The 26,496-nt window shown below is 39.0% G+C and overlaps 1 protein-coding gene across 1 annotated transcript; it reads right to left on the reverse strand.

Annotated features, from left to right (window-relative positions):
* LOC121649096 (SEC14-like protein 2) lies at nt 1–26,469 on the reverse strand. Its single transcript, XM_041999650.1, has 13 exons — nt 26,305–26,469; nt 25,889–26,115; nt 24,202–24,277; nt 20,246–20,289; nt 16,553–16,615; nt 16,282–16,470; nt 14,877–14,972; nt 14,721–14,781; nt 14,541–14,624; nt 14,357–14,463; nt 8,944–9,083; nt 2,392–2,561; nt 1–2,309 (listed from the first exon to the last, which is right to left on the reverse strand). The coding sequence occupies exons 2-13, from the start codon at nt 25,940–25,942 to the stop codon at nt 2,158–2,160; spliced, it is 1,236 nt and encodes a 411-aa protein (XP_041855584.1). The 5' UTR covers nt 25,943–26,115; nt 26,305–26,469; the 3' UTR covers nt 1–2,157.
* Between the last annotated feature and the right edge of the window lie 27 nt (nt 26,470–26,496).

Genomic DNA, 26,496 nt, shown 5'->3' on the forward strand with positions numbered 1-26,496 from the left:
TTCCTGTTCCTTTAGGGCATCACTCTGAGATCCTCTTCATCTGATATAGCTTTTTTTGTTGTTTTTTTTTTTAGCTTGTTTGCTTTTAGCCTGTCACCTATTTTGCCTTCCACTTGCCCAAATTTACTTATTTTTTAAGGACACACTGCACACCATGAAATAAATTAATGAAAATACTTTATTAAGCCCTGATGGAAACTGCAATTTCATGTTGAAAATTATGAAAACAAAAACCATGCTGGCAAAAAAACAACAACAAACCAAAAAACTGTTGTCTCAGCATTTTTCATAAATGGAGCTAAAAACATGGGATCTAATGTGTTTTGTGACAGGATGCTAGTTAAAGTGCCTAAAGATCCAACTGGAAGCCACTTCTTCGCTCAATCATCGACAGGGCACCGTCTTATCCCCCGAGTTAGGATCTTTTTTAATGCTTTAAAGATTCATAGGTCAGTGTTTAATAACAAAAAAGTAGCAAAAGTCCAGAGAAAAAAATTCAGAAAGACCTTCAGCAAGTCCAAAGGACTAAAAGTCCTTTATCCTTGGAAGCCAAACAACCCCTTCCTAAAATCAAGTCAAGCAGTGTCAGTGAAAGACCAAACAATTCTTTATTTGGTTGGAACAACTCTCAGAATCAGTGTTAAAATCTGAAACCATCTTTTTTCCTTTTCCTTAACTTTTTTCCTTCATCTTTCAACCCATTAGGAACAGAGGTGTGCTCTACATAACATAAATATACAAGTATACCCAGAACTTGCAGCAGGTCTAAATGCATTAAGGTGGAAAAACCTTTTATTTAGACTCTGTGCGCATTCACACTGGGAAAGTCTGGGGGACTTAGTTCGATTGGGCGAGGAATTTTTGTACATCCTTTGGCTTGGTTGCTTTCACACTGCACTTTATTCAAGCTATCCAGACCACCTCGACCATGTTAATTAATTACAACTGCTCACTAAGGGCCAGTGTTCCTCTAAATGACCAACGACCAACAAGAAAATCCAGCTCATCGATTGGCCAGTACTGAAAACGACTTGTCATCGAGAGGAAAAGATGAAGGAACAATACATTTATTAAGTCTTGGGATTTCAGTTTTTACTTTGGTGTTCAAACATAGTGCAGTTTTCACATGAATCTGTCCAGCTAGAGTAGAAGGAGAAGCAGCAAGATGTCCAATTGTTGCAGCATGTCGCTTCTTCTTATTGGTCCACTGAATTGTCCTTTCCCACGGTCAGCACACCACACCAGAGTTCAGTTGAAAGTGGACACAAACCTCTGATTTTCAAGTGGACTAGAGTTCACTTCTTCAGTCTGCACCAGAGTCTGAATGCACATTTACACAACTCAAAACAGACCGGACTATCCATGGAAGCGGATCAAACAACACCAGTGTGACTATGCTGCGTCATCATATACATTCATCAATTGGTGAGATCAGCACTATTTACCATAATTCATTCTCATTCACTTTAAATATGTAATATTGCAGAGATTTCATAAACATTAATGTAACTAAAATGGCATGAATAGTTATTATAAGAAAAAATGACTAAACAATTAAAAGATATTTGTATGTAAAAATAACTTATGGAATGCTGTCTGCACATGGAAAAAATTTGTGGATAATAAACCATTGGAAAAACAGACCTGCCTTCAAGTAAGCCACAATCAACCAATAACCATTTAAAAAATAAATGAATAGACAGGCTTTTACATGTAATGTGTGATAGTGTTGCTACATGACAACTGGAAGAACAGCAGATTCTAACAAACAAAGTTTACAACAGGACAAAAACATTATTTTACTAAATAAACAAAAAAAAATCTTTCAGCTTGCTGCTTTAAATGTTGCAGATGTAGCTTACATGGGTACTGCCTGATCCACATCCAATATTCAAATAGGCTGAATATTACACAAAACAAACTAAAGTAAAATGTCCCACTGACACATTAAAAAACATTAAGGTACCGCTTTTAAGTGCAGAATGAGTGAGGTTTCTAAATGTAAACAATGTAAATAAGACCATCTGAGATAATTAAAGGGTAATTTGTTCAGATATAATGTTATTAATTTACAATTATTGGCAGCATGTTCCTGTTCACATCAAGTATGTCAGGCTGTGCTTATGAGTAAAAGCTACACATTACTGATCATTGTTGTTACAGTTTGGTGTTGCTCTCCTCTTGTAAATGTTTGCCAGACTTCCCATTGGTCTGTGAGGGTTGTAGGTGGTCAGGAAGCAGGACCTCAACGGTAAAACTGATTCGTTTGGCCTGGAAAATGCTGTAGGTGTTGTCAAATCTCAGCACATCTGTTTCAGATAAAGTGGAATATTATTATATGGCCGAATTTCTTGCTGCATTGACTTTAGATCAACAGATACGGGTACTTACAAACTCCTGGTTGCTCACAGGTCAATGATCCGTCCTCAGGCACCAAGTGAGAGTTGTATCGCTCGCTAGGAATGACTTCGTGCATCTCAGCAGCCTTCTTCCACTCACCTTTTTTAGCCTTTAGAAACACCCCAAAACCAATATCTGCTCCTTCGCTGCTAAACTGCCACCTACGACAGATTTCAGATTTAAAAAAAAATCTATTAATAAACTCACGAACAATTGATCTTTTAAAAAGACAGATTTTGATTCTGAATTTGAATCGGACATATGAATGTGTAGAGTCTGTATACACTTTTGTCACATTAAAACAAGCCAACAATGCTGGTTATCCTTTATACGCTTTCATCTGTCACATAAAACATGCTAACTTTCTCTGAAAAAAGCTAACAGAGCTGGTTAACCTGTATACAACTTGATCTGTTATTCTGCAAAGAAATACTGGCTCCTGAAATAAGACTTTCTGTTACTGGAGAAACTGGACAACTGTTAGTATCAACTCACATAGTAATTAAACTTTCTAGTGGCCTCTAAATATAAATACATGCTGGCATCAGTGGGATTCACCTATTTTACAAATTTTACTGGCAATATCATTATCTCCTTGAATTGCAATTTCTCCTTTAACCCTGAGGCTGAAACAAACATCCTTGGATCTGGATTACTCAGAGTTAACCCACGTCATGCCCTTGGGATGTATACCCAAACAAGATGTTTGGATCGTTATGCTCTGCTCCACATAACACAGATGGCTTGTTCTTCATTTAACCTCTTGCCTTGCCAGCCACAATCTTCTGAAAGTTGGTCTTAATTAAAGATTAATAACTTTTTGCAGACAACTGACATCTAATTGGAGGTTCGGTCACATCACATAAGTGAAACATCTCTCATTGTACTGTTGCACCCAGTGTGACTCTTGTCCTATACTGAGATTGACAGCCAGCTAAACTCTCCCATGTAATGCATCCTCCAAGGAACAGACAGGTGTTGTAGTTGGACAAGATTTACTACACGGAAGTGTGAAACTGAAATAGACAAATAAAAGGAAGAACAGAATTTAGCACACCTAGGGCATCAATGTCATATTCAGAAGCTACATATATTAGCATGTTATTTTCGCTCAAATTACATGAATACAGTAGGACAGAACTTCTCAAGATATACATAACAAGGCACACAAGAAAATACAGTATGTGGCGGTGACTATATAAATAATGCAAATCAAGTTACAAATCAACATAATAATCGGCTAAATATAGTCTAACAATGTGACAAACACTTGAACTTACTTATATTGCCACTGAAAGGGCTAGGAACAAACGGATGGCCGGAGATAAAGAATGAGCCTTCAGCCTGGCAAGCACACCACTATTCTCATTACCCATAGAAACAGGAACTTCCTGGTGCATCACTTCCTTTTATTTACTATAGGCTGAAGCTGCAGTACTAAACCTGCATGGAAAGGGCCATGCAAAAAGAACTGTGCCCCCTAGAGGCCCAAACGCGTGCAAACAAATCAACCGTTCCAATACACTCATTCAAATCTTAAGACATTTGTCTGAATTATGATTCCTGCAGTCCTTTAATCTAGCAGCTGTTTTTAACACGATGTATCATAAAATACTTCAGAGAGTAAAAGCAGTTCAGTCTATGACACTCAGACATGGTCGGTTTCATGGAGGCTAATCCCTGGCTTCGTGGGGATGAAAGGGTGGTTTGCTAAAATACTTGAGCGGTTTTGCTGCAATCCGGCGTCGTGGGGACGGCCCTTAGAATCTTGGGAACAGAGGCGGGCCGTACTATTAGGCAAACCAGGCAATTGCCTGGAGACCCAGGCCTTATACAAGGCCCGTGGCCATGGGGCCCCCAAAATGCCTTCTTCATACTGTTTTCCGCATAGTACATTGTTTCAACCAAAATCTCTTTGCAATAGTAGCACTGGAATGTCTAATTTGACCATTTGCTTGTGTTTTGACGGTCTTTTACCAACCGTGCACCCCTTCAGTCTGCACTACATGGACTCTTCCATGTTACGTATCACGCTGCTTGTATGCGGAAATGATTACGGCGCGTAAAAGTACAAACAACAAACTGTAAAAGAGAGAAATCCAAATGAAGCGAGCATACGAAAATATGTCACAAAAGAGGAAAAAGGGAGACCAAAGGCAGCAGTTCGTTTCAAAGCTGCCAAAGCTTTCTAGCTTTTTACTGGAACTGTGGCAGCGAAGCAGCGGGACTGTCGGCGGCCGCGGAGCAAGAGAAACCTGCATCATTTGCTCACACCGCTGTTAGCATTGCAGCTGAAGCTCCTTCTATCACAATGGCAGTCCTCCAGTCAATCCAAGCGGCTCTGGCTCTGCCAGCAGTGATCCACCAACTGACGGATAGGATGATGCACAAGTTATGGTGAGTGACAGCATTTCTCCTCCCTCCCTCCCCAGTGACAGCGGGACGACCCAGCACTCAGGCCCGAGCAGGGGTCAGTCCAAGTTAAAGTTAAATGTTTTCAACAAAATGAAAATGGCCGCAGATTCACAAAGCAAACGATTACATATTAACGAAAAATGGCGAGAGGGTGAACAGATATTTGTTAGTTTACAGCAAGGATCCTCTGGCCTTGTTAGTCCGGACACAGCCCAACACAAAACGCTATAATCGTTTTTCAAGTTGATCAACAAGTGTTTGCTTTAAGTGATGCTGCTGTAAGACGTTTATCACTGCTGCACAAACACTCACACCTCAATGATAAAAGGAAAAAGCTTTAATTTCATCCAGGTCATCGGTTTTATCAGAGTTCCTTCATCCGTGTTGGCTGTTTAACTTCAGTCGTCACATCTGCTGGTTTTAGGACAGAAATTATCACCATGGAGACGGTTGGTGAGATGATACTTTATGAATTCTGAGTTATGATCTAGAACGTGGTAGAGATGATTTAGAACAATGTACATTAGCATTTCCTGACCATTGGACATCTAACATTTACCCAAGAGAAGGTCAGTTAACAGTAAATATTTGTAGCATCGGCTCATTCTGGTGATACATTACAGTAAAAACGGGCATATTTAGCCGTGAATGGCGATTAATCATGATTAATCTGAAAACTGTGATTAATCTCATTAAAAACTTTAATCATTTGACACCCCTAATTTGCACACATCCATGCTTTAAGAAAATATGAATGTTTGTAATATCCATAGAATATACATATAAGGTACATTAGATTGGTAGATACAGGGGCCCCCAAAGGACTTTTTGCCTGAAGCCTCCAAATGGCTAAATTTGCCACTGCTTGGGGGCCATATAAAAAAGAAATTGTTACTCACTAACACACTCACACACACTGTTGTGATTACCGTGGTCACATTAGAGAGACATAAAAAAATTAAAATATTAGTAATCTGGATGACCAAGTAGAAATATTTACAAGTTCAAAAAGGTCCATAGAAGTTTCGTTGGTTGTTTTGGGGCACAGTATGGCACCTGAATTTCCTCAAGTGGCGCCTGTGATGTCCAGTCAGATTTTAGAGGTAGCTAGTGGTGACCTCTTTAGCTCCACCCCTGGTTTAAACATCAGGAACTGTAACCCTTAAGTAGCTGAAATGCAATATATAATAATATCTACCGTATCTCAAAGAAGTGAGTACACCCCTGACATTTTTGCAAATATTTCATTATATCTTTTCATGGGACAACACTATAGAAATTAAACTTTGATTTACAGGACACCAAACTATAAAAACTAAACCTTGATATTCTTTTATAACATCTTTGAGATACTGTATTAGAGCCTGGCTGATAATCGGGTGATTACGGTCCTTTTCAAAATAATTATAATCGGCCGGAGTTTTTTTTAGATTAAACAGTGATATATTCTTAATTACTCACAAAACAGTAAATGATGTCAAGTGTTGGAGTCTTGCAGAATGATGCTGTTGTGCCTTTTGACCACTAGATGGAGCTTACTTCACTCAATCCTCACCGCTGTCTAGCTCCAGCCAGGCAGCACCACAGTGGTGGGCCGAGCCGAGCTTGAAGAGTGGTATGTTTATAACAACGCTGTGAAATTAATTGTCTCCAGTTTCAGTTTAACTCTGTTTAGTGACCCCTGCTTTGTTGCGTTGGTCATGCTTTTCATTTTTGTTGCATTGCTAAAGTTGTGCTGATCTAGTTTATGTTGCTTCCGGTCTATGTTAGCAATAACATGGCCGTGGTTATGCCAACCTAACATAGCGTTAGCTAACAACTTAAAGCCAGTACGTGACTGCAGAAATAACACGTGTACAATTTATTTGAGAGTTACTCCGTCAGCTGCATGTTGACATGCATTTAAGGAGGAGCAATGTGAAGCAGAGAGGGGGGGGGAAGTTAAAATGATGATTATTACTCTCTGTCTTATGATTTCATTTCATGCCTAGTTTTACTTTGTCAGAAAATACTAGAACATGGCTCAGGCTGTAACAGCAACTCACTGTGTTAGTGTGGAGTAACATGAGGGCGACGAGACTCACTACAGGAAAGAGGTCGATGTTCTTACCATGTGGTGCAGAGACCACAACCTCCTGTTGAATGTCAGCAAGACCCAGGAGGTTTTTGTCAACTTCCAGAGAGGCAACATCAAACACCCGCCACTTACCATCGATGGTGCTGCTGTGGAAAGAGTGAGCAGCACCAAATTCCTGTGGGTGCACATCAGCGAAGACCTCTCCTGGACTACTAACACTGCATCACTGGCGATGAAAGCCCAGTAGCACCTCTACTTATTGCTCAAACTCAAGCGGGAAAGTGCTCCACCACCCATCATGACCACATTCTACAGAGGAACCATTGAGAGCATTCTCTCCAGCTGCATCACTATGGGGTGGTAGCTGCACTGACTACAAAAGGAGAGCCCTGCAGCGCATAGTGAACACAGCAGGATTATTGGTGCACCACTCCCCTTCCAGAAGGACATATACACCACCTGCCTCACCCGCAAAGCGATCGCAATCGTGATCGATGCAAGCCACCCTGCGCACAACCTGTTCAGCCGCCTGCCCTCTGGTAGGAGGTATAGGAGCCTCCATTACCGTACCACCAGACTCACCAACAGCTTCATCCACCAGGGGGTTAGGATGCTGAACTCTCTCCCCTCTGTATTTTTAATGGTTATTTCACTGTTGAAATGTCCTGTCTTGTCTTCAGCGTGGGACAGTGGGAAACGTAATTTCGATTCCTTTGTATGTGACTTTGATGAGCTCCAGACTATTTGTGACAATTAAATGTTTATATATAATTAAATAACTCTCACATCTCAATGATAAAAGGAAAAAGCTGTTTCAACTCTGTCGCCATGTTTTGACATCTGAGAAAGGTTTTTATTTTGGTTCATATGACTTCATGGCAAAGAAAATATTGAAGTAGAGAAAATGTAATTTAACATTAAAGGGCATCAGAGGCTGCATAAATAATGTCTTGCTGTTAACTTCACTCATTATATTGCTTATATATATAGCATACACCTATGGCCGAAAACTAAAGATAAATTAATCAGTATAACTGGTAGCTATATTAATGCATAGAAAAAATTTACAATGCAAATTCAAATAAAACAAATTAAATTATATATATATATATATATATATATATATATATATATATATATATATATATATATATATATATATTATTAATCGGTTATCAGATTTTCCTTTTTTTTTTTCTGAATCACCATCAGCCTCTAAATATTCATATTGGTCGGGCTCTAATATCTATATTTGTGTCAGTCATGCTTAGATTATTATCATAATATCACCTTTCTTGTGCATAAAGTCATGTGAGTTTTTGTTGTCCATTAGTAATCTCTGCTGTCCGCCTTCTACTCTCTTCATAACAGCCACCTCAGGACAACCTGTTTGTTGTTTTATTTCCCAAGTGGTTTAGAGCTGCTACTTATCATCTGAGATAATACGATACAGGCTTTGGAAAATATTTGTGCGAAGCTTGATGTATTCATCTTCTGGTGTTTCACTAACTTTTAGTCTGCCTGATCCTGCTCTGTAAACAGCTAATCCAGTTTTCACAAAGTGTATTAGAGCTCCATGTACGTCCCTCTATCAAACCCTCAGTCTGACCTCGATTTACTACTGAGAAAGTTCCTTTTTTCTAAAAATAATATCTTAGCTTCTGGCATTTACACTTTGTGTTCATGTCGTCTTTACAGTGCTAACTTGTGAAATGAATCTGCGTCAAACTTGAGGCCACACAATTTAAAAGCTGAACAAAAGCTGCAATTTGGTTTAATTACACAAGCTTCTGATGAGATGATTAAATTCACCTGAATGTGATCTGAATCCTTTCATGGAAGGAAACAGCCGAAGGGAATTAGACCTTTCCAGGAAAAGGGTTTAACACTGTCAGTGCCATTAATCTACTTGACTACAGCTTCTTGTATTCCAGGTTTCTATCTATTTATAAACCCAGAAATGAGGCAGATCTTATTAATTTAAAACTAAGATTTAACAACATATTAAAAGTCCTAACAGTTGTAGTAGCAGTATGATTTAAATCACTGACCGGAGGACGCAGCCCGGGAACAAGATCTCATAATCCAGCTGCTGAGTCGAACCTCGGTTGACAGTCATACACTGCTCATAATCCACCTTAACATGGTCCCGCACATAGTAAGACGAAGGAACTGGTCCAACATGGTTTATCTGCAACACAGACACACAGAGTCAACATACAGCCATCAAATATATGTATTTAAAAAGAGTGTGAGATTGGAGGGCAGAAGAAGTGGAGGAAAAAGAGGAAAGATTCACTTACTGTGCTTGTAATATTTCTTCTTTTGCACATGAACTGGCTAATTTAGACAATTACAAGAATGTCATAGACAGCAAAACAATCTCTTTCTTCCCCACACTTTCCTATTTATTCACAGAAATTCAAACCAACCAATTCATGCAAGTTTCAGGTACCATCAAAATACAAGACCAAACCAACAGAGGGCAGCGATTCACCGATCTGAGCTCAGTTTACTGGATGGCGGTAACCCAGTCTCCACACTCTAACATGCACATAGACCTTTTACTTTCCTGCCACTAAACTGGCAATTTCACAAGAGCTCTTATGTACTTTTAAAGCTTTTACACATCTGATGTGTGAGTCTGATATATGTGATACGTCTGATAATCAAAGGGAAATTGATGATGCATAAACATGTCTGTCCTGTCTTACACAAATGCATGCAAACAAGTGTGGGTCATGCAGACAAGAAATCCCTTTATGTGTAAGTGGCAGCATCTGCCTACAGGGTGACTAGTGTGGAAGCCCATTCCCCCCACTTTTAAATTAAAAATATTTTAAAAAGTCTCTCATAGTTGTGAGATTTACAGCAATAAAACTGAGATTTAAAGTCACAATTATGATTAAAAAGTCATCATTTTGAGAGTGAAAGTAATAATTATGAGATTAAAAGACACAATTTAGAATAATTTTAACTTTTAATTATGACTTTAAATACAAATAATGACTATAAATCTTTTAATTATGACTTTAAGTCTTATAATTATGGCTTTGAATCCCTTAATTATAAGGTGTTATCTTATAATTGACACTGAAACTCAGTCATGACTTGACGTCTCCTGATCATGACCGAATAAGTTGAAATAAAGTGGATTGGATTGAATATCATTATGACTTTTAATCTCAAAATCATGACTTTTAATCTCATAACTGTAACTTTAAATCTCAATAGTATGACTGTCGATCTCATAATTATGTGTGGATCTTTAGCATTTCACTGAGCCCTTTTTGATTTCTGGACACCCAACTCATCTTTGATCACTTTTCTGAAACTCTTGCAGAAATTATCTTTCAAATAAATCATCAATTAGCAACGTTCATAAACAACAAAAAAAGAACAGGAAACAGTAAACAAAGCATCAGGTAGGTCCTGATGAAGGTTAACACTTTTAAAACCCCTTTTCTGCATTAATTGTGCAGAACTAAATAACCAAAAGGACAAAAATAGTAAGAAAAACCTCACATGATGCATAAGGCTCAACATTTTCAGTTTTTAAAGTAAGCAACTTCGGATATTTGTAATTTCCTTCTGTGACAGTAAATCCACCAGGGAAGGGTAGCGCCACGGCACCACTGGACACCCGACTTTACATCCCTGTCCCAGTGCTGGATCACTGCATCCCTGCTTTAATCGTTTCCATCCACTCAAACACATGGTAAAATAATCCAGGAGCTCATAACGAAGCCACATTTAAAGCTTTCTGTCAGTAGAGCATTATTTTGTCTAGACTAACTATCTGATTCTTGAACCAGCTTCTCCAGATAATGCACTGGTTATTGTCAACTTAATTGTCTCAAATTGTATTTTTGTTCCCTTTGCTAAAGCAAATTTAACTCATGAGTAATTCTGACAGCTTATCACTTAGTGGCCACATAAAGTCACATTTTTCCATCTCCTGCTGGTCTCCATCTGAGTGTGGGATGTGTTTTCCTGCATTATATTATCTCATTCATGTTTTGTCTTGTATTCTTCAGCATGTGTTTTTTTTTTTTTTTTTTAGCCTAAAGCACTTCTATGTAATTTTGTGGTTTCATTAAGTGTTATACAAGCAATGCAGTTTTATTCCTATTAATGAGAGAAAAAGTTATCTGTTTAATGCATGCCTTGTTTTGTATGCTGCAACCAAGCTGCACAAGTCTAGATGCCTGCATACCGTTGGTTTGTTATCAGGTAAGAAATAAACCAAAATAATACAGTACAATGTCAAGGACACACAGCTAGCTAACTAGAGGAAAAGTGAAATAGTTGGGAAAAAAACACAAAAAACATTCTGAGGCTGAGCATCTCAATTCCAAGAGTCTTGAACGCAGTCAGAATGATTATTTCTCCTGCTGTTCCTCATCTGTCCTGGGCCCAACTTTTTATCTACAGAAACGGTGACAAACACGGGTCAGTATCCTTGACTTCTCGTGGTGCTGCACTACTGAAGCGGCTGCTACCAGCTTGGTTATGCTTTGACTACAATAGAAACTGAGGCTGTAAATGGTTTATGCTTCTGCATAGCGAGGTGGGATAAAGTGGGATATGTCACTACCGGATGTGGGCTGCCACAACATGCTACCCATACCCAACACCTCATCCTACCCCTCAGTGTTTTCAGTAGTTCCCTGTGGGTTAGTTCCCTGTCCATGCAGCACAACCTACAACCCATACTATACTCACTGGCCACGTGATAAAGTTTGATTACTTTCTGACACAAATAGCTAATCAGCCAATCACATGGTAGCAGCTTTAGGCATGTAGACATGGTCAAAGTGATAGAAAACTAAGGCTATAATTCACACTAAAATTAGACAATATAAGATGGAAAAACGGCTTGCTCTGAGTTTCCATTTCAGCCCCACATTCAAATGATAGTCAGAATTTGGTGAAAACGACATGAAAGCATGTTGTTTTAGGTGTAGGGGATATTTTCTTGGCCCACATTGGGCCCCTTAGTACCAGCGTAGCCTGGTTTAACCAGCACAGCCTACCTGAGTATTGTTGCTGACCATGTCCATCCCTTTATGACCACAGTGTAGCATCTTCTGGTGCTACTTCCAGCAGGATAATGCACCATGTCACAAAGCTCAGATCATCTCCAACTACTTTCTAGAACATGACAATAAGCCGACAAATCTGCAGCAAATGTGTGATGCTGTCATGTCAATATGGAGCAAAACCCCCGAGGAATGTTTCCAACAGCATGTTGCATCTATGGCACCGACCTTGTACTAGCAGGGTGGACCTGATGAAATGGCTGGTGAGTGTACTGTAAATAGTGAAAATAGTAAGAGTAATGCCTGGTTTTAATTTGGCTGGATAGCTCAGTTAGCAGGGTTTCTCTCTCCTATGTGAGAGACCTGAGTTCAAATCTCACAGAAGACGAATATTAACGCCTTCCAGTTAGATCCTCAGGCTTAATGCTTAATGCTACTGCCTAGCTCCCTTCAGATGTAAGTCACTTTGGAGAAAAGCATCTGCTAAATGACTGTAAAATAGATTCATCTTGCTACAGCAAGCCAGTCAAGAAAAGCCCCTGCGTCATCATTGCCTGTGCCCAAACTGCCTCATTCATAACAGCCGGAACATCAGCAGAACAATGAATATCTGGTGTTTAGTTTGGCCCCCGTAGCCTGGATGAGAAATGACTTGCTTAGGAAAATGATTTCTATGTATTACTTGTTTGGCCAGGATGGGAAAGCCTGGTGGTCAAAGAGCTCACATGAAACATATTTGCCAGTCAAATAGAAAACATTGCAAGTGCCCACAATTCATATTAGCACACCAGTGTTTTGCCAAAGCAAAGCTGCTACAAACTATATGAGCACATGATGCAAATTAGTAAAAGTAAAAAGGCAGGAGGCAAAAGTTTAGTCTGTACATGTTAAACCAGCTCAGAAGCAGCTATAGTCCACTATTTCAGCGCCTGGTTTAATTCAGCTGACTTTACCTCTACAGAAAGGCTGATCGGCTGTAGTTGGAACCAGACTCGTATCCAGTACAACAGCTTTGAAACACAGTGCTATTATCATTCTTTTCATTTGTGAAGTTGTCTTATATCATGCATAGTACACATGTTTAGGTTTTATTTGTTACATTAGTTTTATAATTTAAGTATTTGAACACATTTGATGTAAAATTATCCTTAGTTTTAAAGTAATAAATAATAAAATAAGAACTCCAGCATCATGGAAAGAATTAACAGCTGGATTTAAGTTACTTAGATGCTCATTTTTGCTCCTATTCTTTCAAAATGTTTAGGAATTAACAGCTTTATCAGCAGCCTGTCGATAGCAAAGCTTTGTCATGGTTTCTTCTGTTGTGTTAGTTTTGGTTCTTTCCCTTTTAAATTTCTTTTCCTGGTTTAGTTTGTGTTGTAATTAGCTTTTACTTCCTATCCCGCTGTGTATTCTGTTTAATTTACGTCATGTGTCCCTGTGATCGCCACACCTGCTCCTTGTTTGTTGTTTTCAGTATTTATGCTCCAGGTTGTTCTTTGTTCAGTGCCAGATCATTGTTGTTTTGTCTGCTGCTGCTTGTTCCTGTGGTCTTCATGTTCGACCAGTATCCATTTCATAGTTTACTTTCTGGATCATCTTGCCTTTCCAGCACCATTTATTTTATTGTAAAAATAAAATCTCCCTAAAGATGGGTCCTCGTCACCACATCGCGTCATACGCTTGCTCACATTCACTCGTTTACTTTGCAGAAACAACCTTGCAGACATCATGTAAGTTTATTTTTTTGCAGAAAAAGAAGCTAAAAAAAGATTTTGATCAAGTCCGAGCTTGTAAATAGAATTGCTTTTCTGTTTGATTTCATACTTTTAATTGATTTTTTGTGTGATTTTATGAGCTAAAACATTGTGGAAAGGCTCAAAGTTACATGCTGTAACACCTGTTGGTAATATAATATTCAAACATCCCCAATGCATAATTCAGAACTGTGACGACATAGATAATTTAAGATTTACAATATTCCAGAGCAAAAATGACCTCCTGTTTTTTAAATGCCAAAAAGATCATCAAACAAAACTAATAATCAGTGGTTTAGGATACAACATGTGTTATAATGTCATAACAAACACTGACAAAGAACAGAGATAATAAAGATTGTTTTTAATGCAGATATCTGCATTAAAAATCTAGCAGATAAAAGTTGATTGAATGAAGCTTTAAGTTCTGCTGTAGCTGACAGGAATCATCAGCAGCTTTGTCCCATAACATCAGATCTGTGTCTCAAGATTAAAGAAAAAGTACCAAAGAAAGTTGAAATGGTGGAAAAGTTTCATGTCTAACATTTTAATTCCCCTGGCAACCAAGTCAATGAGGTCAAATTATTGACTGGATAACTGACGGATACTCGTCTTCTCCAACTTACCAGCCATCAAAAAAGCCATCTCTAGGTGTGTTGACTCACCCTGGTCCGACAGCGAGGATCTCCATCAGGATCCGTGAGTTTGCCTCCGTATATCACCGGCAGCTCCTCTGCATCGATGTGCTTCAGTAAAACCTCCTGCCAGTTGGCTGTAAAAGCAGAATAACGACACCTTTTTCAGTTAATTTAAAACCTTTTTTTTTTTTTAACATTATGGAAAACTCACCCCCAAGGATGTAGATCTTTTGTCGTGTAATCTCACTCAGAAAGTGTTTGACTAGGTTATAAGCCACAGGAAAAAGTTTGGGAGCTGCAGGACAAAAAAAGGAAAAAATTCCTAATAATTCCTAAAATCAGATACTAATGCAGTTAAAACGGAGAGAAAACTAAGAAGTGGGGAATTTACCTTTAATAACAAACAGCCTCTTCAGGCCTTCTGGGTAATTGTCTTCAAACATCTGAAGGATCTGGTGCAGAGGGGAAATAAAGAAGTCAACAACAACAAAAGTTAGATGTCCTGTAACGTTTATGATGTCCACACTGAATGTTGGAGACTCCGTACCTCTCCATATGTTTCTATAGCAGGCTTCCATAAGTGTTTCAGTCCAAGACCTTCAACGTCGTAGATCATAGTGATGGACTCGATGTTCCTGCCCAGCTGAATAACAAACATGACAGAGAAAAAACAAAACTTTAATATATATGGAATAAATGACACAACATAGAGTCGTTCATCCCCATTAAATCTACCAAGTGGTTCATTACTGGCAATCCACAAAGTAAATCTAAGGAACACACAAAAACAGCTGTCATAGTTTTACCATGGAGGAGAATTTGTAAAAACACTGCCGATTCAGTTAATAAACACAATAATAATCAGAATTTTTATGTCACAAGGGACAATATGGCAATAAATTAGTCTTAATCAGGGAAATACACCAGGATAATTACATTTACTAATGAGTTCAGAACATATTGATATATGCCTTCATACCAAGTACATGTATCTTTATAGAGACACTCATAGGCCACTTTATTAGGTACACCTGTTTAATTGCCTAACACCAGTATCTGAATCAGCCAATCACATGGCAGCAAATCAGTGTATTTAGTCATGTAGACGTGGTCGAGACGACTTGTTGTCCAAACTGAGCGTCAGAATGAGGCAGAAAGGGGATTTAACGTGGCATGTTTGTTGGCCTGAGTATTTACTGGGATTTTCACACACAACTATCTCCAGGGTTTACAGAGAATGTTCTGAAGAAGAGAAAATATCCGGTGAGCTGTTGACATTTGGATGAAAATACCCTGTTTATGTCAGAGGCCAGAGGCGAATGGGTTGACTTTTATCTTCATTTTCAGAACTTTCTGCACTTTGAAAAAAAAAAAAAAAACAACTTTAGAAGTCAGATTTCATTTCATGGCCAACCAACGAGAAAATGATTTTTTGGAAAAATAAACTAACGCAGTGGTTTCCAGCACGGTTGCTTGAAACTACAAAAGATGATGTCATGTCGGCTATAGGTATCCTCTGAGCAGGCCGACCTTGTCGGACACTTTAAAACCCTAAGAGGTGAAATTGTATTGAAGTTAAATAGAAAACTTAAATGAAAACTAAAAGAAATATAAATACATAATCTCTTGTGACCCACTAGAAGTGTGCGGTGGGGTATTTTTCTTGTGAGACTGTCCTTTTTTCATCCTATGTTGGGATAATTTGGGTGCTTCAGCAGTTATTTCAAATAACTACTCCTCTCTCTGCTTGCTGGTTATAAATCTCTGCTAAACACATTATTACTACATTCATTGGCAAAGCAGGTACAGTAACATTGAATCTGGCATGAAGTAGCTTATTTACCTACGTTTGATCAAGCCATGCTTCCTCTATAACACCACCATACTTCAGTCAGAGCATTTCAGTATCAACAGTGAAGTGGGCGACGGATGTTAGCCGTCTCTGCTCTTACTCTCTCTGACTGGAGGTTACATTCCTTCTGAAGCATCTCACAGTCTCTAATCTTGGACTTGATGAAGTCTTGCTTGGAGGCAGACAGGAAGAGGCCTTTGGGATCCACAGGTCCAATAACGTCGTACCAGACAGGGCTCCCCTCCCGGTCGTAGCCACACATACCTCCTGACAGATACTTCTCTATTACCTGCAGAAAAAAGGCAGCCATCTTTCAATCTTTACATCAGTTCTGTTCTGGAAAAGTTATTAGTTTATTAAATAGGTTTTACCTCTGGTGCTCGCCAGTCAGTGATTATCGCGTCTACTTTCAACTGTTTCCTGAACTCCAAATGCTGGAAAGAGAAAATGGATTCATGTTGAGTTCAGACATTTTTTATCTTTTTTTACTTTCTTTTAGACTGATTCCGCGAAGACAAGTCCAAGATCAACAGAGTGATTTAAATGGCTTAGAAGGTTTTAGACAGAAGAAGAAGTAAAAAATGGCCGGTCAACAGGGTAGGGATAACTGTGCTGTGTGAACACTACAGTGTAAACATACTTTACTTTCCAACATATAATTACAAGCACAAAGAAATGTTTCAGGTTGCAACACAATTTAAAGGGAAGAAATAATGCTGTATGAGTTTTTTCCATTTCCTTTTGTCGTGTGATAAAAACAATACATCCTCTTTCCATTCTAAGGTTTTACATATCAGGATAAACTAAAAATCATCTGGTCTTCATAAGGGCTTAAAATGAAAAAAAAAGAGAAATTCTACAAAAAAGAAAAAGCAGGAATAAAGATGGGAAGAGCAGCCAAATGCTGCTAATCAGATTTACTGATAATCAACAAGTGTGAACATTTCTGTATCCTTTTGCCAATATTTCCATTATTCTACAGCCAGTCTTTACAGGAGTGGACATCCCAGTAAGTTCAGCCTAAAGTCAGACAAGGGTCAAAGAAACTCCAAAAAACCTAAGAGCTACATCTCAGACTTTACAGGCCTCAGCTAGCATGTTAATCTTAAAGTTTATGTTGCAGGGTTGCAGACGAAAGCCTCTGCTCTCTAAACAGAACATGGCAGCACAGCGTCGGTTTGCACAACAAACCAAAAGATCTCGAGACTTCTGAAACCTGTTTGTCCTCATCTTTAAAGTGATAACTTGGTTATAAATGATGACACGGTGAGATTCAGATAAAAGCAGCTTGAAAAAGCAGCATGAGGTCGATCACAGATTAACTGATGCTAACACGGAAACGTTGCTGCTCCCGAATTTTAAATTTACCATTTAATTTTACCTCAATAGATCAATGAAGCATTCTTAATTTCATTTGACTTTATGTGAGCAACAACTAGTAACAGAGGCTTAGGAAGAATTAAATATGTGACCGTAGCATTCTGAGTGAACTGGGAGGGCGGTGGAGAGAGAACTCCGTTTTAGGAGACCCAGTGTTCAGTTTACAGCAGCTCAGCAGAGGCCATCATCTCTTCCATCCCGGCCTTACTCAGAATTTCTGACGAGTATTTCATCTTTTAACAGTTGTGTACTCGGCTGTAATGATCAGCGCATTTAAAGGAAATTAACCAGCAGATTTTCATCCTCCGTTTCCATCTCAGTGCAGTGCAGTACCAGTACATCCCAGAGAACAGTGGACTTCTGCAGAAACATTTCCAGGTGATGCGCTGCCGGCTGACCGTGGGTTGGCTATAAAGGACAGTTTGGGCTTAATGTGAGCAAAAGTAAAGATGGCTGCATTTACACCTGAGAGTTCATGTAGGAAGGATTCCTGGCTGCAGGGTTGTGCAGATGAGAACGTCACTTTCTTCCAGCAGGTTGTGATGTTTGTTGTTCTCTGTTTACTGGTCTGACAGGTAGGCCTGTCACGATAACAAATTTAGCTGTACGATAAATTTTCTCAGAAATTATCGGGATAAACGATAATATTGCGCAAAGCGCTAATGTGTCATTTTGAGACCATTCTCAACTAATATAATGACATATGCCATAATAATGCAAGTACACATTTTCAAAGATCAATAAACTAAATAAATAAAAGCGCCTTTTTACATACGCCGGGACGCCGGCCCAAAAGTAATGCGGCCCACTGGGAATCCTCCCAAAGCCGGCATTGCTCTTAATGTGTATTTTGTCAAATACGCTAGTATATAGGCTGACTCTATTTGCGTAATGTGCCTGCGGATTACAGGGGTTATTACGGTAGACCAGGAAGTGGGGGCTTTGTACTGACGTCGTAAGCTAGAATGTGTGTGTTCTGCTTACATGTGGGGAGCAGCGAAATGATAAAAGAGGAGGTGCTTGCATCTATTATTTCTCCATTCGACTTATTTACATATTTCAGCATGAGAATCGGAGGTTTAGCGCAAGAGCGTGAGAAGCCACTTAAATACGCAAGTCTCACGGCCATTGCGTGTTGGCAGCCCTGCAAAACAAATGCGGCTTACCGGCTCGTGCTGCAACATGCTGCTGTCAAGTATGACACCAGAGAGATCACTCCGCAAGAAACCAGAGCGTTTAGTCGAAATACTCCATAGTGAAACCTATTGTCATACACAGTCTATGGTAAAGGGGGGACTAATAAAAATTATCGCGGCCGGCAAACTTATCGTGCTCTTATTTTCTTATCGTTCAATTAATTGACTTATTGCTTATCGCGACAGGCCTACTGACAGGTTTCAGATCCAGTAAGGATTTTTAGTATATTTCATTGTTTTTATAAAAAAAAATATATATATATATATATATATATATACTTCCACATATTTTGCTTGCTTTCATATTGTTACTTCTTTAGCTTAAACAAGATGTATTAAATAAAATGATTAAATCCTCTGTTTTAAATCATTAAACATCTGTCTAATATTCACATGTTCATTTACCAGAAATGAACCCATACAGATCAAAACAGCAGAAAAATTAGTATTTACTTAAAATATAAATTATCAGTATGATGGTTTTGATGCAGCTGACAGTTTGTAGACTCTCAGGTTTTCATCTGTGGCTGCATGAACATTTAATGATCAGTAGTTTTTAAATTGGTAACAGGTGTGGGAACTCCACCGAACACCAGGTAAACACTGATGTCTGAATCTGAAACAGGTGGAAACATCTAAACCTGAACTTCATTCATTTATTCTGCAGCTTGTGATGATCTAAGTTATTAATTAGTATTTCTGCATCGTGACGACTCTCCATTTCTCTTGTGAGCTTATAGCTGCAGGACGCTTCTTTCAATTGTGTTTAGACATGTTTTTAACACAGTTCACTAGTGAGAAACCCGAACGTGTAGATGGAAACAGTAGTTGGGTTCCTCCAAAGTAGCAGATAAAGCCCCGGTGACATCACATGCGTGTACTCTATACCTGCAAGAGCTATCTGATATCCAGCCTCATTATCTGTGCTTGTTAGTGGGAGCTTCAATAATGATCAGACTAAAAGGTCTAAAAGGCCAGTTTTAGTCTTAGACTGTAAATTTAAGCAAATGCTGATTGAGTTAAAAAAGTAAGACAGCTAAAGCTTAGTCAAAGTTGAGCCAATGATATTAAGCACAGCAGCTAATCTAAGGCTGTTTGCTGTATGCTTTCAGGAGCAAACGTTTACCAACAGTTTCAGATATCAGAGTTGTTTCTGCCAGTTGGGTTCTTATGTTTTCTACGCTGTAGTAGACAACGGTTAATTGTAAATAAGGCAACTCTGTCATATGCACTTCTTTAATCCAATTACTCTATGTCTTATCTCCTCCAGCTGCTGGGATGACTCATTTTGCCCACAGTGACCCTTTATCACCTGTTCCTCGCTAATCTGGAGCCACTCCTGCCTCAATGTACCACACAGCCTTTCTTAGAGCCAAGTTTAGCTCTTTAAATACTCGTCAAAGAGAAAAAAAAGGCCTACGTGGTTGTACTTTGGTTACAAAAATACAGGAGATACAAACATGTCTGACGAGGATTTAAGTCATTTACCTTTCGAAGCATCGCTTCAGACTTCTGGACGTTGAAGTTTCTGGCTGAAAAAGAGGAAAGTTAAAAATACAGGCATTTACTCTCAGAGATGTTAACTGGTCTTAAAATGTTATCTACACAATTACACCGCTTTGAATCATGGTGTAATTTTTATGGTTACACTGGTTACAAAGTGCTTAATATGAGGAGAAAAAGCAGAGTTATAGGATTGTGTTTAAACCCATGAAACACCAGGTAATAATTATTATTAATCAAACACGGTTCCTGCACAAATCTATGGTATCTTTTGAAATAACAGTGCCTCTTTAACCCATCTGAAAGGCTTGAAAACATCAGCCGATGGTCATACTTTGATCTGCGGCTCTTAAAGCTAAATCTGCTTAACTGAAGAAATTCCTCTAAACATATAAAACAGTTACAGCAAATAAGCTGGATTTGAATGATGAAGCAAGGAAATAATCCCACCAGATCCAATCTCCGTTTCATCTGTTAGGGTGCTATATTATCCACTGCTATGGCTCCAACAAGGACACTCTGTGCCTCAACATAAACATCTGCCCTCCCCTTTGTACACATACCAGGCGAGGATGTGGCTAAGAAGACCCTCTTATTATGTCTAATTATTTCTTGCATCTGCTCATTTACTCAGAGTGAAAAAAAAAGCCAAAGCAAATCCTGTTTGTACTTTCAGACACAGCTGCAGACATCTCTCACTGTTTGATGTCTGCTCCATCTTTCTAACATGACGCAGAGGCATCATGTCAGGAAATGCAAAAATACCACAAATTAAAATCTTTTTTTTTTTTAACTTTGAAACTTGTAATCAATATCCAAAGGCCTTCGCTTTTAATGACCACTGTGTCAGTATGACTGATGCTGAACAGAGAGGACAGTTTGTTGTGTAATACTCCCTCTGAGGTGATTAGCCCTGCAGCTGACAGTCTGCCCGGCGGAGGCTAATAACTTCCTGCAGCACTGGATTTTGCTGCAGCTAACTGGATAACTGGAACCTCGACAGCACAGAAATATTCAAGCATGCAAAGTATGAAGGAAAATTTTGTCAGATGACCATGTTTGTGTGCATTGGTAATAGGTGTCAATCCCATAAAGTTGCATAAACGTGGCTTTGTGACAATCAGAGAAGTATTTGCCAGTTCACTGTGACATGGGCTTTGGCCCTCATTAACCCTGCAAGAGGATAGAGGTTACCGAGACCTTTTAACACATCATAAAATAGAGATATACATTTCATAAAGTTGTGCCATGATAAAGATTTATAATGTTGCAGATTACTATCTAATGACTCTCAGAAAAAGCTGCCAAGATCTTTCACAACAGGTGCACACATGCAGAGAAAATGCAAGGACAACAGATTTTGTAATAATGTTGTGGTCTTAGCTTCTTCTAGCTGAGAGGTCTCTAAATAAGTCAACAGCAGGCAAAAATTTTATCGGTATAAAAAAAGCTACTGTACAAAAATGCAAGTTAAAATCAGAGAAAGGTCGAATCAGGACATTTATTGTAATTTAGACACAATGGCCACGTGTCAAAGTGCAGCCGTGTGATCATAAGAGACCAGAAATAACCATTTCATGATTGAAATTAGACCTTAGAGGCGTTCAGAAGAGGAAACTGTGACTGCTCAAGCACAGCTGACAAAGCAGAAGATGATCCCAGACTAAACTGTTGTCATTTCAACTTCTTTTTATCTGTCAAGGTGGAGCTGCTTTAAGATAAAGGTTTTCTTAGTTGGAGTGAGAGGCGGTTTGGGGGGTGCTTTTAAACCTGAGCGCTGCCTTCGAGACAGCACCGTATTCTTCTTTCTCGTTTCCAAAAATGCACTGGTTTATAAGACACTGTTTTTATGTCGTTTCAATCATTTATTAGTAGTAGAAGTTTTTCATTGGTGGATGTTGTTCTGCCCCTTTTTCCTGCAGAGTTCCTCAAGGGTCCATTCTTGGCCCAGTTTTACTTTCTTTATATATCATACCTTTAGGACCTATTTCTTACCATCTTTATGCTGATGATACTCAGATTTATCTGAGAAAAAACACTGTTTTTGACACACAAACTCAATGGTATAAGTAACAACAATTTAAGTTTTGAATTGACTTGCAAGTTCAGTCTGTTGTCAAAAATGGATCTTAACTAGCTTGAGAGGCTCATGCATGTTTTTATCTTTTCATGTTAGATTATTGCAACTCTCTTTTTAAAGGTAAATGATAAATGGTAAATGGTCTGTATTTATATAGCGCTTTACTGTACCTGGAATAATACCCAAAGCGCTTTACATTATACATCACATTCACCCATTCACACACACACATTCACACACTGATGGCAGAAGCTGCCATGCAAGGCGCTCGACCACGACCCATCAGGAGCAATTCAGGGTTCGGTATCTTGCTCAGGGACACCTCGACATGAGCTCGACAGGCCAAGGATTGAACCCTCAGGCTACAAGACGACCACTCTACCCACTGAGCCACGCCATCCCAAGGTAGAAACCAGTCATACTTTAACCGCCTCCAGTTGGTCCAAAAGTCATCTGCACATCTTTTAACAGGCATATAAGCACATCTCCCTAATCCTTGCTTCTTTACACTGGCTCCCCATCAAGCTGAGGATCGATTTTAAGATTTTATTGTTTGTTTTTAAATAACTTCATGGTTTAGCCCCTTCTTACTTATGTCATTACACTCTGGCCAAAGACTCTTGGTGGTCCCCAGGTATCGGTTGAGCCTCTGGAGAGGTCGTTCCTTTGCACCCTCCCCCCTCATATCAGGGCTGCTCCTAACCTGGACATTTTTAAAAGTCTGCTGAATGTTTGTAGTTGACTTTTGTTTTTTTTTTTATGTTTTATTTTGCGTGTGTCTTAATGTGTTTTTAATAGTCCAGTGCTCTGGCCGAAAGTTTCCTGTTGTTAAATGGGATTTATAAATAAAGTTACCTTGCCTTAAGGACCAGAAGAGAAGAAAACCCCTAGAGAGAGGCAACAAACCAGTTTAGCGACCACAGCTGTAACATTAAACCCTTTTTTGCAGCTAAAATTTCTTTAGAAAGACTTAATTTATTCCCACATCTTTCATGTGGACATGCATTCAGCTGGTGAGCTTGGCCTGACTTTGTGCACGTTTGGAGACCATAAACTCTACCACATGGTTTAATCCAGATTATTATGAGGTTGTTAATCATCTCAGTCTGCTCGCATTTAATCAATGAAGCAGATTGACGCAGCTGCCATTACAATTACTTCTTTACATGCACGCTGGAGTGACATAACATGGAGTGACAGAGCTTCGTTGTCCATGCTCCACTTTTTCAGAGGCAAAGCCGTCATTTCACAACCGCCACGGTTGTTTAGTAAAGCCTAATTAAGGAGAACAATGCGCCCTCAAGGCCACTCTTGGTTGGTTCTTGGTATAGAGAAAGTTCTTTCTTCTAAAAATCCAGGAAAATTGAACTCAAGGAGGCAACAGAAACACAGCAGCAGACAGGCTGCTGCCATCGAGGTGCACCTTTAATGCGATTAGCTCTGGATTAGTATGATACACAGAGTGCTGGACCCCTGTTGCTGACCTCATCACAGACAGACCTGCCTTAGCTTCCCATTTCCTCCAAAGTTTCCACTTGATCATGGAAAATTCAAACTCTGGGATCAGTCAAACACAAAGGAAACTGCTCAACCTGCTGAAGTAGGTTTGGTTTTAATTTGTGGTTTGAGACATGAAAACTGAGCAAGCCTCATTCTCCACATCTTCCATCACCACATCCTTTTATGCAATAAAACACTGCAGCTTCTGTTTTTTGACACAAACAAAATTTCTTGTGAGTGCAGAGAAATGATTCTAGGAAAATAACCACCATTTGATGTGACTTCCTGGGAACTTTCTGGGAAGAGGCTCCAAGCTTCGTTTACAGAGAAGTTGCAGGAGCCTCGAGATTTTCAATCTTACCTCGAAGCCAGCGCAGCAGGAAGTGGTCATGCTGAGCCGGAAGCTGAGGAAGAATATCTTGTACCCGTGCTCGAAACTACAGACAAATAACAGAAAAAAAAACACATGACTTTCACGGACTAATTTATTTAAAACTTCACGCTGAAGAAGTAAAACAAAAAGACACTTCTCTGTTTAGAGCTAGTTCTGTTTTTATAGTGAAGCTTTTCACTTCATATCTCAGAGTTTCAGCTTCAATTTCATACTTAAATGGCAGTTTCTGTTGGCTGTTTTTCACGGGTACAAACACGGTTCCAGGCGGTTCTTATGTCACGTTTATGTTGTCAACAACACTTCATGGAGTCCAGTGTGAGTACACACAAGCACTAGAACATACTAAACAGATTTCCAGAAATATCCACTTCAGTTTCAGGGAGGAAAAAGAAATCATCTCATATTAACAGATGAGTGGATGAAAAAGAGCTTTTGTTGACACCACAACATGCTCACTCTAAACGGGGAGGTAACATTCTTAATTATAATTATAATATTTTTATAATTATATATAGTTTTTTTCATAAAATAACAAATATATATAATTAACTAAGATTTTAAATAAAATAAAGTTTGGAATATATATATATATATATATGTGTGTGTGTGTGTGTGTGTGTAGTTCTGACAATTCAAACTCTTCTGGCTTCAGGTTTTCTGGATGGGGAGATTTTTTATTTATTTAGCTCACTAAGTATAGAATAAGTTTCAGCCTCAGACAACATCTAACAACATCTTAAAGGTGAAGGATGGAGATAAAATAGTGTTTCCCTCACCAAGTCCATTACTTCATGGGCTTGTCATGTCATGTTGAAACAGGAAAAAAGTGTCTTTCTTAAACTGTTGCAGTAAAGTTGTAAGAACTCTGTTGTAAAAACACATGCATGGGAATGTTTTCCATCAGAAAATCATGCCCATGTTCCCTCAGTAACAAATCCATAAATCACACTAGAAGATGCAGATCATAAGAAACAAAGTTGGGATTCTTTTACAGTTTATAGAGGACACTTTTTTAAGTGTTTAGAATTTCATATTTATTTTATTAAATCAAAGTGACTTTGTTTTCATCTGTCTTGAAGACCAAATGAGGATTTTATGCCTCGTCATCTCAGCCATCTGATAGAAACAGAACATTTGATGGATTTTAATTTTGTTTTAGAGACATGGTAAATTATTATAAATACCTTATAACCTCTTTATCATTGTTGGCTGATATCTAAGCGTTTTTCTATTTTCTTCTTTTTATTCGACCACAGTTGAAGAGATGCTGAGTCAGTAAATGATGTTAGCTAATAGCTATAAGGCTTAACTGTGGTATTACAAAAGCTGAAAGCAAAACGCTGAATCTCTGGCGGTATTAAGCCTTTCTGGTCTAAACTAAGCCAAACCCCACGTGGCAAAAGGAAATTAATTAAGTGACATAATTAGAGAAGAGAGGCTTAAATGTGACGATAAAGCAATTTATTGATATTATTATTATTAAGTGCATATTTGCACTTAATACTAATACTTTTAATTTTATGTTGGTGACCTGTCCAGGATGTACCTGCCTCTCACCTCTTAAATGCTGGGTTAGGCTCCAGCTTCCCCCCGACCCTTAATGGAGGAAGCTGTACAGATAATAATGAATAAGTGCAAATATGAATAAACGTACCTGCTCTAATGCTTCGGCCTGTTTAGGGCTGAGGTCTCCAACTCTCCCGCTCATGTCTGTGAGATTAACTCAGCAACGCTCCTTCAAAGTCAAATTATCTGACAGACGGACAGACAGACGGAGAGCCCCACCCCCGTTAAAACGTGACAGGCGGGTTTCTATCTGCGACACAGCCCCGTGATGCTCATTGGCGGCTTCTGCATCTTGTTACCCTCCTTGTCAGCTGTCTGCGGAAGAATAAACAGCCAGGAGGGGAAAAAAAATGTAAACACGATTCTCACAGCGCCTGCAATTCAACTGACTGACTCGGCCAAAGATAGAAAAAATAACAAGAGAGTGACTCTGTTCAGAAAAGCGATACCAGACAAAAAGAAAATCCCCGTCCCATAGCCCCAGAAAAGCCTATGATATTATACTTAGTAACAGGAGTACAGTCCACTTGATCTAAGAGTATAAGGCCTCCAGGACTGCGGCCCTACAGAGGTCATCCTTGGATGCGATGTATGCAAGTATGTTGGATCTTCACGAAAGTTCAATGTTGGGTAAATGTTTTCGATGCTGAGCTATCCATCTCCAAATAGTGGCAAAAGACCATCTTTGGTAACTGT

Source organism: Melanotaenia boesemani, chromosome 11 (assembly GCF_017639745.1).
Source record: "Melanotaenia boesemani isolate fMelBoe1 chromosome 11, fMelBoe1.pri, whole genome shotgun sequence".
Taxonomy (NCBI): Eukaryota; Metazoa; Chordata; class Actinopteri; order Atheriniformes; family Melanotaeniidae; genus Melanotaenia; species Melanotaenia boesemani.

Coding starts and splice junctions, on each gene's coding strand:
- LOC121649096 (XM_041999650.1), bottom strand. CDS start 25,942: ATGAGCGGGAGAGTTGGAGACCTCAGCCCTAAACAGGCCGAAGCATTA. Junction 20,290..24,201: donor CCTGCTGCGCTGGCTTCGAG/GTAAGATTGAAA, acceptor CCTCTTTTTCAG/CCAGAAACTTCAACGTCCAG. Junction 14,464..14,540: donor AAAGATCTACATCCTTGGGG/GTGAGTTTTCCA, acceptor CTGCTTTTACAG/CCAACTGGCAGGAGGTTTTA.